Raw genomic sequence first — 18,118 nt, 5'->3', positions numbered from 1 at the left:
AAAGGACACGCCGCGGGAAAGGGAGGAAGAAAAGGAGAGGGAGGAATAAGGGGAATAGAGTTTTTCGTTATGCGATCGTGATCTAAACCGCGGTCATCCGGATCAGCCGGAGAATACTGGGATAGATGGGGAACGCTTCTCCAGTTTCTTGTGGTTTAGCACGCGTTCGCTACCCCCTTGCTCGCTCTTCGACCGATCCAGAGGTAATTTTATTGGTTTAACTTGGCCTCGTCGAGTGTTTGATCGCAGGCAAAATAGGGAATTTTCCTTTGTTTTCGTGTATGTGCGTAGCGAGAAATTTTGGGAACGAGTTAGGGGGAAGTCGTAGGGATCGTAGGAAGTTTTTCGTTTCGTTCGAGGATCGTTGCTTTCTTTAAAAGAGAAAGTTACTTTTTGTTAATCGGAGAATAAATGAGCAGGGAAAATGAAATTTAACGATGTTTAATATCGGAGAAATAGTAGGAAAGAGAATAAAAAGAAGGTAGAATTACAAAAGGAAAAAAATATAGAGAATTTATATTTGCGACAATATCTGATGAATTTCCATTGATTGACAACGAAATGGTGTCGTATTATATGTATTTCATTGGAAAATTAATAACAGGCAGGAAGTATTTGCCATTTTTCATCTTGAGCTCGGCCATGCCAATTGAATGTTAATAAGTATTGATTACAAAGCAACCAACTTAAACCGCAATGCGTCGATTATATAATGGACGTTAAATGGTTGGCGGTTTCGACAACATGCATTAATCATAAACGACGGTACAGTTATTCGAGTGTAATCAAACGGTCGAGCGAACAAGCATAAATAAGCTCTATCGTTGTTGATCGCTTTTAAGAAGACTTTTAATCAATCCGTATCTAAACCATGACTTATTCCTTCGTTCTTTCTGATCTAATTTCCCTTTCGAATTTCCAATATTCATTCTCCTCTTTCCTCGAATCCTTCAAAGATGAAATTATTGCTCTTAATTTATTTATCTCATCAATTTGTACACATTAAAAAAAGAAGAAGAAAGGAAAGATCAACGATTATCTCTATTACGTTTATAATATGAAATATCCATCTTGGATTATTATTATTGCCAAGTATATCCACCAGGTGAAGAAAATTACCATTAATAACGTACGGTAATCAGGGAAGGAGGATCTATCCATCAGGGAAGAGGATGAGTTGACAGTGACATCGCACAAACTCTAGGGGCCAGGAAATTCCCGCGACGGGGTATCCTGTGCTAGACGACGACGAAAACTGAGACCGCTCATAAAAGAAATATTCGACGACAAACGAAGCCGAGAGAGAGAAAGAGAGAGGGAGGGAGAGAGAGAGAGAGAGAGAGAGAAAGAGAGAGGGAGGGAGAAGCGTTGATGCGTCAGTTGTTATATAATTGTGCCCGTCCCGCTTGCGAAAATACGAAAAGAGGCGGAAAAATATGGGGAGGGAAAGAAGGAAACGAGGAACGGACGAACGTCGCTCATGGTCGTCCATCTTCCTTCCATAGCTGGATCCTGATGTTATGAGGAAGCCGGGGTAAAGTGACAACAGCCGCGTAACGCTGATGAAAGGGAGGATAACGGAGTAATCCCCTTGAGTCCGGTTCTCGAGGAGGGTTTGCGCCAACTGATGCGGCGGGATAACGATGTTTTAAATTTAACAGTACTCGAAAATAAACTCGTGGGCCGAAAATTCTATGCACGTACGTTTGTAGACCCCCTCGGGCGAAATTAAAACAGGTTTACAGGCGACGTCTCTCGAGTTATAGCGGGATGCTCGCCTTGTTAGTTTATCGGGGTTTAGACTTCCGTGGAAATGGAAGATACATATTTCCTTGTGTGTGTGTGTGTGTGTGTATACCAGGTTTCGAGATGAAATTCACTCGCGCCTACGTCTCTTAGATTTCACGGTGAAATTGAAAAGTAATTTTTATATATGTGTATCGATATTCCTCTTGTTTCAATTGAATAATGAACGCAAGTTAGATTTATTAAAATTACGTGTGTATACAATCATCATTTGTTGATTTCAATAGACTTTCTATCAAAAGGAATTATTTTCTCTCTATCTATCTTTCTTTCTCTCCCTTTTTTAAAATAAATTAAAATAAATTCCGTCGAAAAAACGAGTACATACCTTCTATTCTTCCATCGCAATTACGATAAATTTAAAATCGTTCGTTCAAAAAAAATAAAAAAAAATTGGAACGAAATATATCAAAGCAACGTACACGTTTCCCATCGTGTCCCGATGCTAGGAAAAAGTTATCTGATCCAGGGGAAATGGTGCACGGTTGGAAAAATACCGTTTCGATAAAAGCAATACATCATGGGGCCGGTGACTGAGAATCATCCAAAGATAATCGAGGCTGCCGAAAAAATAAAACGACATAGTGTCGTACAAAATGACGAGCACCGATAATGACAGGCCGCTGCCCTCGGTTGGTAAGATTGATAACTATCCGATCCACCGATCGAAACGAGAAACCCATTACTTATCTCCGGAAGGACTATCATTATGCAGCTTCTCCCGTGTGCACACGGTGTACCCTGGTGTACCCTTACCCGATCCGTGGCCAACACTCGGCGAACCGGGATCGGTAGCCTAAGAGTAATTAGTTGAAATTATTCCACGTCAACGTTCCAGGGGAATGAATGTAATTTTGCTAGGCCTCGATGAAAATAATCGTTTCGCGGTTCGACGTTTTTTCGTCGTACTTTACGACGACGTCCGCGATTCGAAGACGATAATAATCATGCGATGCGTTTCTCGAAATTTCAAGCCTGTACGGACATTGTACAGATATCTCGATGCGATAACGATGATATTTATGTATATATACGTTACGTTAAGAAATTACTTTTGCTAGATTTATTTATGAAAATATTCGAGAAAAAAGAAATGGAAGAGGGAGCATGAAAAAAACGTCTTCGCGTTTTCGTGTACAATTTTAAGTATCGAAATATATGGTTTTCGTGGAGCATTAAGAGCATTAATGCTCTTACGGGAAGACGATGAACGCGGGGAAACCACGAGCCGTGTCTGAGGACGATCGCAAAGGAAATAACGTGACGCTCTTAAGAACACTTACCTGAAGATGGAGCTGTCCGTTGTTGTCCACCCATCCAATGACCATGTCAGCCCCAACAGTGCCATCATCCCTCGTGAAACCGAGACCCACATAGCCGAGGGTCTTCACTTGAATCTCGAACATCACATCCCTCTCGCCTGGCGTCCAAAGAACTAAGAAGTTATTGTCCAGGACGGCGCTGTGTTTCCACTCGACGGAGAGGACGCCGGTGACAGAGAGGAGGAGACACGTCGCGATTACGGCTTTCATTTTTTTTTTTTTTTTTACCACCGATGCGCCTCAGAACATCTGTAATGAGAAAAATAGTCGTTAATCTTCTCTCGCTTTCCATTATTTGTAATGTCTCTTCCGACATTTTCTTTCTATATAAATGAAAAATCTCTTAAATATTTAAGACGCCATATTTAAATGTGTTACTCACGACTGTTCTATAAAAATCTTTTATAGAAAGTGCAATTTATATATTTTAAGAACACGATTTATTGCAATGACACGTAATAATAGTAAGGATAAAAATTCAAATTTCGTACAAAGATTTGAAGAAATTGATCTTGAAAATAATATCGATACGTGTAGAAGAAAGATAATAGACAATAAAATCTTCCCCGTAAATATAAAACACTTTAACATCGTTTCTACTTAGTTTTTCGTTACTCATTTCCCACGCATTTTATCAATCATAAACAAAGTTTATGAAACAAAGTTTTAAAAAAACGTCCAATTAAAATTCATTACAGCCAATCCAAACTATACGCTCATCGTTAACTTCCCCATGCACCTAAATATCTCGAGCGCGTTCTATCTTTATAACCTGCCAATTTGCAACGTAACGTAACCTCGTTGGACAGCTTCCGTTACGAGCCGCAACCCCGTAATTACAAGTGCTTCGAATCCCTTACATGGAAAACCGGCGTTACGCGGAAACGACGCTGCTTTTTCGCCGCTCGTTAATCTCGACGATTTTAACGCACAGCCCACTAGCGTACATCGATGCCTAACGCTTCAGCGAGAACACGAGAAGCTTCGTAACCCGAGTTTCCAGCGGCCGGATCGTCGGGCTGCTGTTTAGGCGTTTTACGCGGCCATCGACGGCCCGCCCATATTTTCCTTCAATATTTTAACAGCGGCAGCGCCCGCCATTATCCGCGTACACGCACCAGGCCCACTTGGCACCTTTTATGGAGAAAGTATTCGAACTATGTGATGGAATATTCGTCGAAAACGTGAATTCAAAGGAAATGTTTAAAGATAATTTTGACTCGTTCCTCGTATTGTATTGTACAGCGTTTGATATAGTGATTAATTAATAAGATTTTCATTTTTTTTACGATGTGACAAATGTATAATAGTAACGATTACAAAATAATTATGAATATTGCGAATCGAAAGCATTGATTTCCGTTCGAAAATAAATCGCGCGCTTTCCACACGAAGAATTATTTTTCCAGCATATTTTTATTCAACTACACGACGCCATCCATTCCTTGCATTTCACGGTACGACCCGTTTTATCGCGCTTAAGTGTGCCCCTGTGTGTACGTTCACTCCGGTATTTTCACTCGTTTCCCACGTAAAATCGTATTAGCCTCTTTACCATCCTTCCTCTCTCCCTCTTTCTCCACTTCGCCCCGGTTACCAGAAAGGCCAGAAACAAACGGGAAATTACGTACGAAAATTTCGCTGGTTTAGGGTTGGAAAAACATCGGTTGAACCGATTTCCATCCCAGGATCGATCCGTTTCGTTCAAACGATCGGCCGAGCAACTTTTAGCTTAAATCTCGCGAGAGATTAATCGTCGAGCAGATCGAGCAGATCCGCGGACGGATGATTGATGCCGATGGCCTTAATTCGCGATCAAAGCGACTTATCAAGAATCAGAGGCCGATATCAGAACGATTATTATTCACCCTCCCTCTGCGAATTCGGTTTATCTGTTATCAATTTCACTTTACTGCAATGGGAATGCGCATTCAACGCGATTAACGTGAATGGATGAACGGGGAGTATAAATAAAACAACGAGGGGGGAAGAAAGAGTTCCGCGAAATGATCGACGACGAGAAAAGAGTCGAGGATGAAAACGAACGTTGATCCGATTTCCACCTCGAAGGATGAATGAACTCGAACGGCGATCACGGAAGAGGCAACGTATTCGCGGAGGTAGAAAAAGTGGACGATCGAGCGGACGATCATACACGTTCTATCGGTGTGTGTGTGTGCGCGGAATTACGCATCGCGAGCACGAAAGAAAGGAAAAAGAATATAAAGAGAGACAAAGAGATGAAGTAGAGAGAGAGAGAGAGCGTTCGAAGGAAGCAAAGTGGGAGGGGAAAAAATTCGTAACCGCGAAGCGTAATGGCGGGCCGCGAAAAAACAGCGAGAGAAGAGGCGAGCGTGAAGGAGATCGAATCGATTTCCATTGTCGATTAAAAATTCAATGAGCGGCACGCGAGCGTGTACGCGCGGCTGATTTTCGGATCGAGAATCGTATCCGCGGCGGGGAGGGAGGTGGAAAAACAGACGGGCGAACGTGGAAAATCTCTTTTGTCCGGGCCGGTGTGCAAACATCCGCCTGTAAATCAGCGGGACACTGTCAAGAGGACTGTCAATTCGAAAGCAATCGAATCGATTAACAGTAACAATTCGTTGGAACGGGGTCGTGATGCGAATCCTAGGGGGAGGGAGAGAGAAACAGAGAGAGAGAGAGGGAGACGAGCGCGGGTTGCCAAGTGTCGGACGAGTGGCGCCGCGTCCCACCGAGCTATTCGTTTCTCCGCGAGCGTTTAGAATTAAGCGTTTCACAGAGAGATCACCGGGATCGTTGGACACGCGCAACCTCGCCACCTCGGTGCCCCTCCCCCTCCGTTGTCGTGGAAAACGCTCGAAACACTGGACGCCACGATTAGTCCTCTTCCCGGCCGCGCCGTGTTTCGAAGGGGAAACGAGCGCGGATCGGCCCGCGACCGATCGTTTTAATTAACGAGGGGCGTAATGCGCGCGCCCGTTCAAGCAGCGCGGCGGTGTCGAGCTGGTAATTTTCCGCGTGGTAATCGGGATCGATAGCGGGCCGCCTCTTTCGCGCCCGATTCCAGCGCGCGACAATGCTTTTTCACCGTTAAAATCGAACGAGCGTAATCCCCCCACGGGTATTATCTCCACGGGGGACGTTAGGGTGGCCTCGAAATGATCGTCGGTTAATGCAATTTAAAAGTTTGAATGAGACGGGAGGGGAAAAATTCGATTTGACGATAACGGTAGTTTGAACGGTTTGTTTGAAATTTGCTTTCCTTTTTTTTTTTTAATTTCCCTGTTACGCGATAGAGCTGAATTTTTGATTGGATAATGTTAAACGGTTATTGGGTATTTTGGTTGTTTCTCTTTCTCTCTCTCTCTTTTTTTAGACGGTGAAACCGAATCGATCGAATAGCGCCGATTATGTAACGGGGCTCGATTGGTCGGGATTAAATTGAAATTTGACTCGTATAATCTTCAAACGCGAGATTGTTCGTAAGGTTGGTATAAAGAAGTCGAAAGCAAGTTTTTACTCTCTCAAGAATATTGGTGTTACGTTGCACGTGAAGGAAACGCGTTCGAAGAAAGAACAAGGTATAATTGCTTTTTAAGTCTCGTAATTTTAAGTAAAAAATATTAAATACATATATAATACCTCAGTTTCATTCCCAGTTAAACGGGGCAAACAAAATTCATCCGCCCCAATTCGTTGATCCTTGCACAATATTGCAAACGCGTAAATACGTGGTGCAATATTTACTGCGTCTCCGCGAGATCGATAATACACCTTCCTCCTTGCTCGCCGGATGACTGAGACACAAACAAAACGTCTGAAAATGTGAATTTCCTATCCGAGAACGACTCGTGTTCCGCCTGTTTCGAAACTGGGTCAAGCAACGAAGTAATTTGCGAGGATTGTACACGGTCCCCTAAAACATAATCATTTGAAACGCGGCGCAGCGTCAGGAAACTTCGATCCCAAGAACCGGAAACCTCAAATAAGGTCATACAAATAGTCAAAGTTCGACCTACAATCAAACTACGCTCGTGGAAACTGTGCACCGAGTTTCGAACCGCTCGTCAACCGGTTTGTTCCGTGCCCAATTCTTCATAATTGTTTCTTTAATAGCCGACCAATATTCGGGCGCAAAGTTTATCCAGGGCAGGATAAATCCGATTGCTAAATATATTCCTTTTTTTTATATATATATATATACATAAAAGAGGAACAAAGAAATTTCGATCCGCTTGAAAAGAGACGCGATACGAGTCCCAAAATGAAACCATCCGTGACGAAATTTAATCCGATATTCGGTTATCGATCCCAGTGAAATTAAAACCGATCCACAATCGACATCATCCCCCAATTAACTGATAATTTACGATATATACGTACTTTCATTATACATTTTAACAAACATTTCTCGCGTTCGAATGATTAAATAATCGTCCAGCATCGATACAGAAAGAAATATAGAGACATCCACGTCTATCGTTCTACGTAAGACATTATTATTCGTTCCACCTCTTGAACGTGTGATCAATTCGTAAGAAGGACATGTAATAATGCTTAACGATTTCTTCTGGACGCCCCACCCTCGCCGAACGCATTTCCCTCTCGATTATCCGGCTCCACTTCATCGTCGTTCCGATGTCCCCGCGATCACCTATCCCCAGAGAACGCCCTGCGCTGCACCACGCGCGACGTGATTTCGCCGATTTTGCGGTGCCGGTTAGAGCGACCGCCAATCTGAAAACGATCGATTCAATTAACAGTAGCAGCGCGGGTGCGTAATGGGGCGCCGGGTGATGCAGCTGTACGTCGGATCGCTGTACGTAGAGATCGCCGACGTAGAATCGTGGAGAGTGTTCGCAGTGTTCGAGACGAAAAGGGTGACGTTCCGGCACCGAGGTTAGTTCGGTCGAAAGGGTTGGAGAGGACACGATAGATGACAGAGAGGGCTGCGTGCGCGAGGGGAGGGGAGTGATGCGCGGGCAGGTCGGAGGTGAGGCCGGCTAACACACGACCGGTTTGATTTGCGGCGTGTCGTTCAGTCGATTGCTCTCAAATTGCGTCCAACGCCAGTGGCATCAACCTGGAACGTATCCCCCTATACATTGACGCCTCGAACGTCAGAGAGAGGGAGGAAAAGGGGGGCGGACGACCGACCTGCTGTCGGGCTTTTCCATCCGCCTATTCTCTTCCCTCTCGCAAATTCGGCCGTGCTCCGTCCTTTGTGCCCCCCATTGAGACTCTTCAGTTTTCTCCCCCTCCCCACCTTCCCCCTATCCCTTCCAACTTCGTTCCGCGCGTGGTTCTGGTCGGCCACCACTCGAACTACTCTTAAAGTTAAATAAATCGTGAAGCGGTGGCGCGGCCGAAATCGAAATAGCGCGAGAGGGTGTGCAGATCGCGGATTAAACAGGGCGGTAAGCAGGAGTTGGCGCGGGAATTATTCGAGGAAGGGTGTGTGCTCGATGGGCCGTGAAGCGAAATCATTGCTCGATGGATTCATCTTTTCCTTTCTTCTTTCTTTTTTTTTTTTGAATCGCACTACTCGTGTCGAGATAAAACGGGTGCGAGGAGTGACGCGACACGCGACACTAGCGCCACAGTGACCGTTAACTATTAACAACTTACCTACGATATTCATTTATTTCTATCATTCTTTTCTTTTATTTTTGCTCTTCGAGTATTTTTACGTGGTAATAAGTATATCTTGTTAATTACGCTTAAAACTGTTGCCCGTTATATAATAACGTTAAGAGGAACAACGATTTTCATATGGACTTTCAGTGGTTCCTTCTGCGACTGAAATAAGAATGGAAGAAATGGTTGGTTTGAATTCGCTTCGAGCCAATTTTTAGGATCGGTTGTGGAAGGAATGGTGAAACCGCTGGGAAAAAAGGAAGGAATGCTGTATCGGCATGGTCAGGATCCCTTGAAAAATGTGACGTGATACGTTGAAGAGCAAGCTGAAATGTAATTTCTGCGGATGACACCGGAGATAAACGTGACATGGAATATTATAAAGCTGCGCCTTTTTAATCCGGTGAACAGATTCCGGTGTTATCGGGAGGGATGCTTAAAAACAGTATAAAGCCAGGCGTGTGTCGACGATGGAGCCGGTAAGCCCAAAGCTTTTCGAGTTTGGAAACTTTTTAAACGAGCTGATATGGTGCCGTCTGACCGGCCATTCATCCATCGATCCATGTTCTAAAAGAAGAAAAGAGGCGAAGACAGCGGTGGAAAAGGAAAAAATGGAGGAATCGTGTATCTGGTGATGATCAAGTAGGGTCGAGACGTGCCAATTAACGCCTGTTAAAATCATCAGATATCGCTCCAAGATGTTGAAACGTGTTCCTTTAAATTGCCTTCTCTATACCTCGAGAGATTGGACATCGGGTCCAAACGTTTCAAAGGTTTCGAAGGTCTGTCGAGAGGAGAAACCTCAACTAAGATGCAAGACTGGGTTAATGGAAATTGAATCTATGCCATATATTTCTTGACCTCGCGGCAGAGAAGATCTGAATTCGCTTATATTCGACTGCTCAACGGTTGCAAAGGATTAAGATGTGTCGATTAATTGGTTGGTTGGTTGGTTGCTAATGTAAAATTGAGAAAAATTTATATTGGCGATGAAAATAAACCATTTTATCCATTTCTCGTCTGATAAATTTAAATCATCATGCGTGTGAACACATTAAGCACCTGACCTCGTTTCCATCCTCGCTACATCACGATTTAATGATTCTGCGATTCATCAATATCTATTTCGAATTCGAAATAAAGAATAAACAACAACGTATACAACGATACATCATTTGAAACTGATGAATTAGTACAGGCAATAATAACAAATCTTTTATACGATCATTTCGAACGTCAAAATCGTGTTATTCCCTTCTTTCTTTCGGACCGGAACAGAGAGAGAGATAGAGAGAGGGGGAAAACGAGAGACGAATTAAAAAATATCGATGCATACATAACTATAAATATTCATAAGAGATTAAAGAAATTTTACCACTTCGCTCGAGTTTCGCTCAAAATAAATTGAAAGAGATTAAAGCGACGGGAAGAAACGAATTATCATACATGTTAATGAACCACGCTTAAATCATTCCATTTATCGCGAAAAAATTTTTGCCATTTTCTTTTTCCTTTCTTTCTTTTTTTTTTGTCGTTCTAAGTTGCATTTTATCGAATAAAGGAAATCTGCACTCTCCGTGTACGCGACACATTTCACCGTGGCTTGTCCAATCCACATAATTCTGATTAACGGTGAAACCTTGTATCGGGCTTCATTAAAAACTAAGAGTTTATTTACGTACGACGCGTTTATTCATTCAGTGGACGCTAATCGGGGAAAAACATGTAATACGTGTCGAAAGGCATGCAAAGTAACGATAGTATCTCGCGCCTTATCCCTCTTTCCTCCCGATTATTTTAATCTTGCAATTCTTAAAACACTTGTGCAAAAATATTTTTTAACGTATTACATCGAGAAGCGAAATAATAAAAATTCCTCGCAGCCAGAAAGGTATTTTAATAACGGAACAACGATTAACATCGTCGCACCGATGATCATTTCAGAGTTCGCAAAATACCACCCCTTGTAAATATCACCAACGAAATTGCACGCCAGGTGCAACGACGATGAGTTATTACCGATGATATCTACTAATATCAGTAATTAAACACGAACGAATGGAGGTAATAAAAAGTTAAATTAATAGCGGACCGAATCGAATTCGGATGTAAACAAGGTACAAATGACCACGTGTCTAATATCTACCCTCGCGTTGCAATATAAGGGGTTTAAAACGACTCGCGTCACGAGTTGTATTTAACCGTTTAAGAGGAATGGAAGCGGATAATCGTTGCCCGGAATTAATCGATTCAAGTCCGTAATTAATTAGTAAGTACACGCCATTTGGGAAAAAGGAAAAGAGGGAAAAAGAATGGAGAAAAAGGAGGGCGATAGAAGAGGTAAAATATGTTACGGTTGCGAATGCTACCGAAGAGGTGCTCGAGAGCCGAGAAAGCCGATAAGAGGATTCCAGAGCTGGTGGGTCTAGCAGGTGAAACGTTACTCTAAGCCCGCGACCCACTTTTCCCGTACTTTTCCATTTTAAAAATGACCGAACCGTATAACTTCTTGGCGAAATCACGATATTCATAATGTACCGAGTGTAAAGTTCGCTCGGACTAAGGATCGACACTGCTATCTTTCCAACGCGAGTCGAGAGAGAGATAGAGATAAAGTTTCCAGTAACTCGAGGAAAGAAGGAGAGGCGAGAGAGATTTCCACGGGACAAGATAAGAAGATGCACGGGACAACGGGTTGGCTGGTTGTGGAAAGATGCGGAGAGAAGGAAAGAGAGATAAGAGCTGGAAAGGAAACCGACTTTCCGCGAGCGATGGAAAGGAAGAAGAAACGCAATTGCATCGAACGCGAACTGCACTGTCCATAGATCATCCGTTTCCAAAGAGTAGTTGTTGTTTCTTCGACAGAGCTCGTTCGTCTTTGCGCGGGGAAAACTTGCATCCACGCTGGATGACGGACGTGTGGCAATTTCTCCTTTCTCTCCAGTCGGGAACAGATCGGGTCATCTTCTCGCCCCGAGTCTTTTTCCCCCTCCACGACGACCAATCTCGATGCATCGTTCTTCAGCTCCACGAATTTCTCACCTAAGCGCAATACCTTTTTTTAAATTTCTTTATTTCCATCATCCTTGGCATTTAAGGCACGAGAGCCTGTCGAGAAGACGAGTCCGTTGTCGGGTCGAAACGCTTCTCTCCGTCCTTCTCCTCTCTTATTCTTTCCAACCAAACGACGCGAAACGTTCAAAAGTAAAAGAAAATAGTTTAACCGGGCTCTAGCCGGGTGTTGTTTCGCCCGTCGACAGCTCGAGAAGAAACAATGGACGGGCAGAAAATGGGCGCGCACCCCTGAGAAAGAGAGAGAGAGAAGGAAAGAGAGCAATTAATTTTAAACCGTAGGAAAACCTGTGTCGGGGGTCGGGCACGCGTTAATGGCCCTGATGTTTTTATTCTCGCGAGTTCGCCACTACCTTTCCGCCCAAACTTGTTTCCCTGCATCCTCTGCAACGCTGCACCCGCAACCGCATCTTGCATTAATTCTGCGACGCCAAGTTCGCAGCCGTCTTGCAAACGCGAAATTAATTTCCCCTCTGTGCCATCGCGCGTGTGCGTCAACCGTTTGCGTTCGCGTCACGAGGAGGAGCGTGGAGCCAAAAGAAGATGCAAGAAGGTCGCGAAAGAGATAGCTTGCACGTCCTTTGTCCCGTGAGACGGAACATCGTCCTGTTTGACGCGTTTCCTCTCCTCTCCTCCCTCGCGCAACCATCGTATCTAGAGCTCTAATTGCGGGGCTTGCCCAATTAACTTTAAAAAAATGATGAGGTCGTCGATCCTGGTGGCGCTAATTAACGCTCGCCTGTCAAAAGTGCTCTTCCCTCCCTCTCCCCTTCTTTCTCTCTCTTTCTCCCTCTCTCTCTCTCTCGATTTTCCCACGAGCAGGTTTCCACGGGAGCCAGTTAGCTAGGTAGCTCGCGTCGTCGCGTCGTTTCGCGTCCGCTCAGGGGATTTAATTACATTTCTATGGACCCGGGGCAAATGAGGGAGTAATAGGCGAGGAGGATTCCACGACGAGAAAGACAGAGCGGGAGAGGAAGGGAGAAGAGAATCTTCTAGGGAACTGACGAGAGAGAGAGAGGAAGAGAGGGAGCCCGTGGTAACGGCTCTAACCTCGAGTCGACTCGAGTTCTTCGTTTCGCCTGGCAGAAGTGCCGGCGTATGCATAATAGGTGATTTAGCTTCGCGGAGCACCGTAAGGGTAATCCAACTCTTAACCACGTAGGATCAGCAGGAGAGGAGGGGAGGAAGGACGAGAAGGTGGAGAGGGGTGGAAGATGAACGGAGGGAAGATAAAAGAGAAGGCAAAAAGGGGCAAAGTGGATCTGGAGTCGAAAGCGGAAAAGAGAGGTCGATGCACGACGGTGGCGTCGTACAGGATGCCAGACCGTGCGGATGAGATTTCACGCGTGTTGTCCCGAGTTAGAAACTCGCGTGTCTCGCGGTGAACGTAATTGCTACCAACAACGAGCACGCGATTAGCGCATTAGCATGGAAATTGATTCGCCGTATTTTTAAAGTATAAGTTTAATAATATTTGTTCGAGAGGGAGAGAAAGATCTCTTCTAATTCTCGAAATAAATTATGATTCTTCCAGAAACCGATTTGTAACGTTTTATGATGATGGTGATGTTGAGTGAAACCATCTCTAAATGAAACGTTCATAACGCGGACGATTGAATGCGAGAAAAGGCGAGGAAAGATCGAGATCAGAAACGTGTATGAAATACACCGTGTTCGGAATACATAATGTATCGAGAGGTGAGGGGGAAGGAGTTGAAGAAGATGAAAAAGGACAGAACGGAGGGGTCAGGATAATATATAACCGTGGTAACGCAAGCGTAAATATATTATGAGATAAGTTCTCGAATGCGTTATCCTCTTTAATGCGAGGTTAGGTTGGCACTCGCGGGAAGCCCAGACCGGAAGCGATGATGGCGATGCACGAGGTATTTCATACCTTACGACTCGTATATATAATATTTCGTTCGTGCTATGTTGTAGAAGATGCTTTACCGATTCCAATTTATCTCGATACGATATCGTTGACGGAAATTTATTCGTAGCAAGGAAATTCGATCAAGCACCTTTTTTTTCCTCGAACTTTTTCTCGCGCGCCACGAACTTCTTCTTAAGCGCGATACACTGAGAAAAAAAATTTACGTGTCCAAAAAGAAATCACTGGACACGTGGTTGGTGAGAAACTTGCGCGACATGATTGATGACGGGTCGAACTTCGATTATAGCGCAATATTGGACGCCGCGCCACGAGTTGCTTTCACATATCCAAGATTCACCGAAGAAGCCGTAGCGACAATCTTTTCTTTTCCCTTTCCCGAACGCTGCACACCTCAAACTCTGATACTTTGAAACTTTCAAAGTCGACGGTAATCCCCTCGCGATGTTCCCTGTATCTCGAAAAATATAATCCCTCTTTTACCAAAGGCTTAACGCTTCGAGACGGGATACAACAACACCTGTTAATCGTAACCGTGTGGAGGATGCTTAAGAACATAAAATCGACGTAAAAACAGGACGAACCGAAACTACTTGGAACTGGTCGAACATCGACAAAGAAATAATGCGTCAAGTAATAATCCTATTACAAATAACAGTATAAGATCGAGCAACGTTTCCTGCCTTCGGCTACCGTGCAATCATCCGCGTCATTTTCTTATCATTATCCTTATCGCGTCCACAGTCAGTAACACAACCCTGGCCGCGTAATGGCCGCGCCAATTCCACGCTGGTCAGCGGTTTCGGAAGATTCTCAGAAGATTCTCTCTCGCTCGATTACCCAACTCGTCCTCGACGAAATAAATAACGGCCACGAACCACGCCCTTGCTCGCTGGCCCTTTCCACCGTGTTTCCAATGCACGTGTTAAACAAGTTTGTATGACGAGGGTATGGCCGAGTCTACCTACTACGTGACTCGTGATTGGTCGAAGGAGGCAAAGTCTCGTACGCGCTTTTCAGCTGCGCTTTTGTCCTCGCGACGCGATGGCCGCTCGCTCGTGCACGCACCTGCGCCCAGCGGAAGTGGCGGCAACTTGCGTGTAACGCGCGGTGATGAGAGAGGAAGTGGAGAAGTCGAGCGGGGAAAGGCTCGTGAGAGATTTATCAACGAGAGTGAGTGGGCTCGACATTCGGCTCGATCGAAGGAATTGCATTTCATTGTACGTAGTTTCCTCATTGTGCTACACGGTTCGGCACGAAGCGAGAAAAATATGCCTCGGGAATGACGAAATAACAAAGAGACGAAGGAGAAATTGCGATGAAGTTCTCCTCTTCATACTTTATATGGAACGAAACTCCACTTTCTGGCTGAACTTCTGCCAAATATCGTTCCATTCGTACACCCATCGTCATTATACTGTAATTATGATAAAATTACATTCTCTGCGCAGTTTTGCGAACTTTCCACAAATGCATTTAAAAAAAGAAAAAAATCCTCTGGAAAAATATTCCGAGATTATTCGATTATAAGATTTTTTAAAATGGCTCGTTGCAGCTTCGTTGAAAAAGATACGTGCAACGTTGACGAGGAACAAGTTGGAGCGTTGGATATTCAGCGGATGTCGGGAACATTAACCGCGTAATTCGTAGAATGTTCGACGGGGTGCTCTTATTGATCGTAGCAATTCGATCTATGGTTAGGGAGGAAGTTTGCCGCGTCGTATATTCCGGGGCGGCACGACGATAAAACGCATTTAAAAAACGGATTCTCGATACCTCATTGCCGGCGGATTCCAATCTCGTCGGCCGTTTTTCTTCCGGCAACGTCTCCCGCGAGGCAAATTAAATTAAACGGGGAAGCAGGGGCTCTGGAAACGTCTTCGGCGCGAATAATTGCGAGCTTAATTGTGGCGATACGTTTCGAAGGCGCCCTCCTAACCCCCTCCATTTTCAATAGAGAGGTCGTCCTCGTCATCGAGCCCCAATCAAGGCGGGTTTCGAGGATCGTTAAACGCGTCGCCGGATCGTTGTTTCGCGAACAAAGACTTTCGTCAATGGCGCTGCACCCCCTTAAAAATAACCGGGGATCCATTTCCACCGCGGCGACAAAACACGCGTGTCATCCGCGCGGAATACTTCCGTTTTTCCGAGGAGAAATTGCAATGGTTAGTCGATCGATTTTTTTTCCAACCTCGCCGAAATTTTGTCACTTTTTTCGAGAAGAAATCTTGGTTCGTTCGTACAATTTTATAACACGAATGGTTTTCCATTTACGATCATCGTGTATCAATGTTCCTTTCGATTATCCTATCTACGCTGAGTTGGTGTGCCACGACTAAAGTATCGAGAGGCTCGTGTTCACACGTAACGAACATCATTACGGTTAGATAATGGTTAATCCGTTGAGGAGTTGCATGGAAGAAGCGAACGATCCTGCGAGTGATCCAATGGGGAAAAAGATTCGAGAGGCTTAACGCCTTTGTCGATTAGACGTGTCGTAATTACCACTGATACAGCCTCGTAAGTGGAGAATGTTATATCCTCTTCCGACACGAATATCTCTGATATTTCCTTTTAATAATCCTCCGTTTCTTTTTATTTCATATTCTAACTCTTCATTACCAGAAAATCGAGAATCTCGTCGCATCCTTTCGATTGATTGATAAACCGATCCATCCGATCGAGTCTTCTCCGCTTCCTTCAACAAGTAAAAATGCACAATTATAGCGAATCTTTGGCTCGCTTCGACTGAGAAACTATTCTCGGATCGAGGAACAGTCCTTTCTCCTCCGAATCCAATATTCCAAGTAACTCGGCAACATTCCGCACCGTCAAAAACCGACCGAGGTATTTTGGCTTCCAACACCAGGCAACCACCCCCCTCGAACCCACCATAAACACACACACACACGCGCGCGCGCGCGTGGATCGTTGCTGCAATCGGCAACGAGCTCGAGGTGGTCCACGGTACCCTCTTACCTCGAACCCTTGTTATCACGTGCTTTGAGGCGAGTTGCAAATCGATAAATAACTGCGGCGGCGATCCGCGGACGGTGGATGGTGGTGCGCAACCACCGCCGCCGCGGATCGAAACGAAACGAACAAGAGAAAATCGCGCGAGTGCCCCCACCGCAAACGAATCGCACGTAATGAGGGATAAACCGCAGACCGCCTTGCCAAGGATAGAAACGGACGTGAAGGAGCCCGTCGATACGTTTTCTCTTCCCCGTTTTTAATCCCATACGAACAATGAAATTCAAAAAGCAACATACTTCTTGGTCTAGTTCCTAGTTCTTGGTGAACGTTTGCGTCTACTCGATACATTAATGGCTGGAAGGATGTATCGTAAGAATTTGAAGTGGACTGTTTTTACTTTTGAGAATAGTTTGAAGATAGAGAATTACGTCATAGTTCTATTAAAGATTAAAGAAACGACGATGAAGAGAATGGAAGGGCGGAATTTGAATGAATTATATCGGTATTTCTTTGAAAAAGGAGAAAAAGATCAAGATGCGTAAGATGCGTGGTAGCGATCGATAAAGGAGAATCGTTTCAAAGGAGGGATTTATTACTCATCGCGGAAACACGTTGCTTCGATGCTTTAAAAATATTTCCATATCTCAAAGTGTTTTTTCTTTGAGATGCCTCGTTCGAGCCGTGCACCCAACCCATTAATTGCCAGTTGCCAGGATACACCGATATAATCTTCCTACATTTATAGTTTGCCGAGTGCTTAAGTCGCAAGGAAAATGATCAAAAGGATATTGGTTGTCAAAGGAACGTAACCGAGGGAACCAAAAACGTTTCTCCCGATAGAGGAGAACTCGTTCCTAGTTGTTTCCTCGCGTTATGTTAATTGGATCTCGCTTCTTTGAAACGGAGTATTTTAAAACGATGACCGCGACGATGGATCGTTAAGTTTGCCTCGTCGATGCAAGAATAATATCGCAATAATAATAGAACATCTCTTAATAAGCTTTGTGAATTGGTGAAACTTTCTAATCGAACCGATATACACGCGTGGTTGTACACTATTTGTATCTCTCAGAAAGAGAATAAAATAATTTGATCAACGATGATCTTTCTTACAGACAGATGCAGTAATTTTTAATGCATTAAAATTCGATAAGGTACTCATCTACTTTGCATGAAAAACTATTATTAATTTAGAAAATATTTTAATTTAACTTTCGTAAAATTTTACTTTACGAAAGATGAGAAAAGTTGTAACGAGATTAAATTGAATTTTTCATCGAATTTCTATTTTATATAAGATATTTTGTAATCGCATTATAAAGATTATAATAGTTTTCCTATATAATTTCTACATACACATCTATCCGAAAAATTATCGTAACGTTAAATTATCTGCGCCTAATTTTCACGCATAAGATACTTAATA

General features: G+C 44.0%; 1 protein-coding gene across 6 annotated transcripts in view; it reads right to left on the bottom strand.

Moving 5' to 3' along the window:
- LOC107993838 (MOXD1 homolog 2) overlaps positions 1-18,118 on the bottom strand; it is a 141,017-nt gene that overhangs the window by 54,149 nt on the left and 68,750 nt on the right. For all 6 annotated transcript variants that reach the window (XR_009832146.1, XM_017050462.3, XM_062082733.1 and 3 more), the window contains one exon: positions 3,090-3,377. Coding sequence is in view for 5 of the 6 variants with exons in the window: in XM_017050462.3 (XP_016905951.1) it covers positions 3,090-3,338 (249 nt within the window). In the remaining variant the exon portion in view is untranslated. The remainder of the gene's footprint in view (positions 1-3,089; positions 3,378-18,118) is intronic.

Source organism: Apis cerana, linkage group LG12, assembly GCF_029169275.1.
Source record: "Apis cerana isolate GH-2021 linkage group LG12, AcerK_1.0, whole genome shotgun sequence".
In the NCBI taxonomy this organism is placed as follows: Eukaryota; Metazoa; Arthropoda; class Insecta; order Hymenoptera; family Apidae; genus Apis; species Apis cerana.
This window is presented reverse-complemented; position numbering and strand designations above follow the sequence as displayed.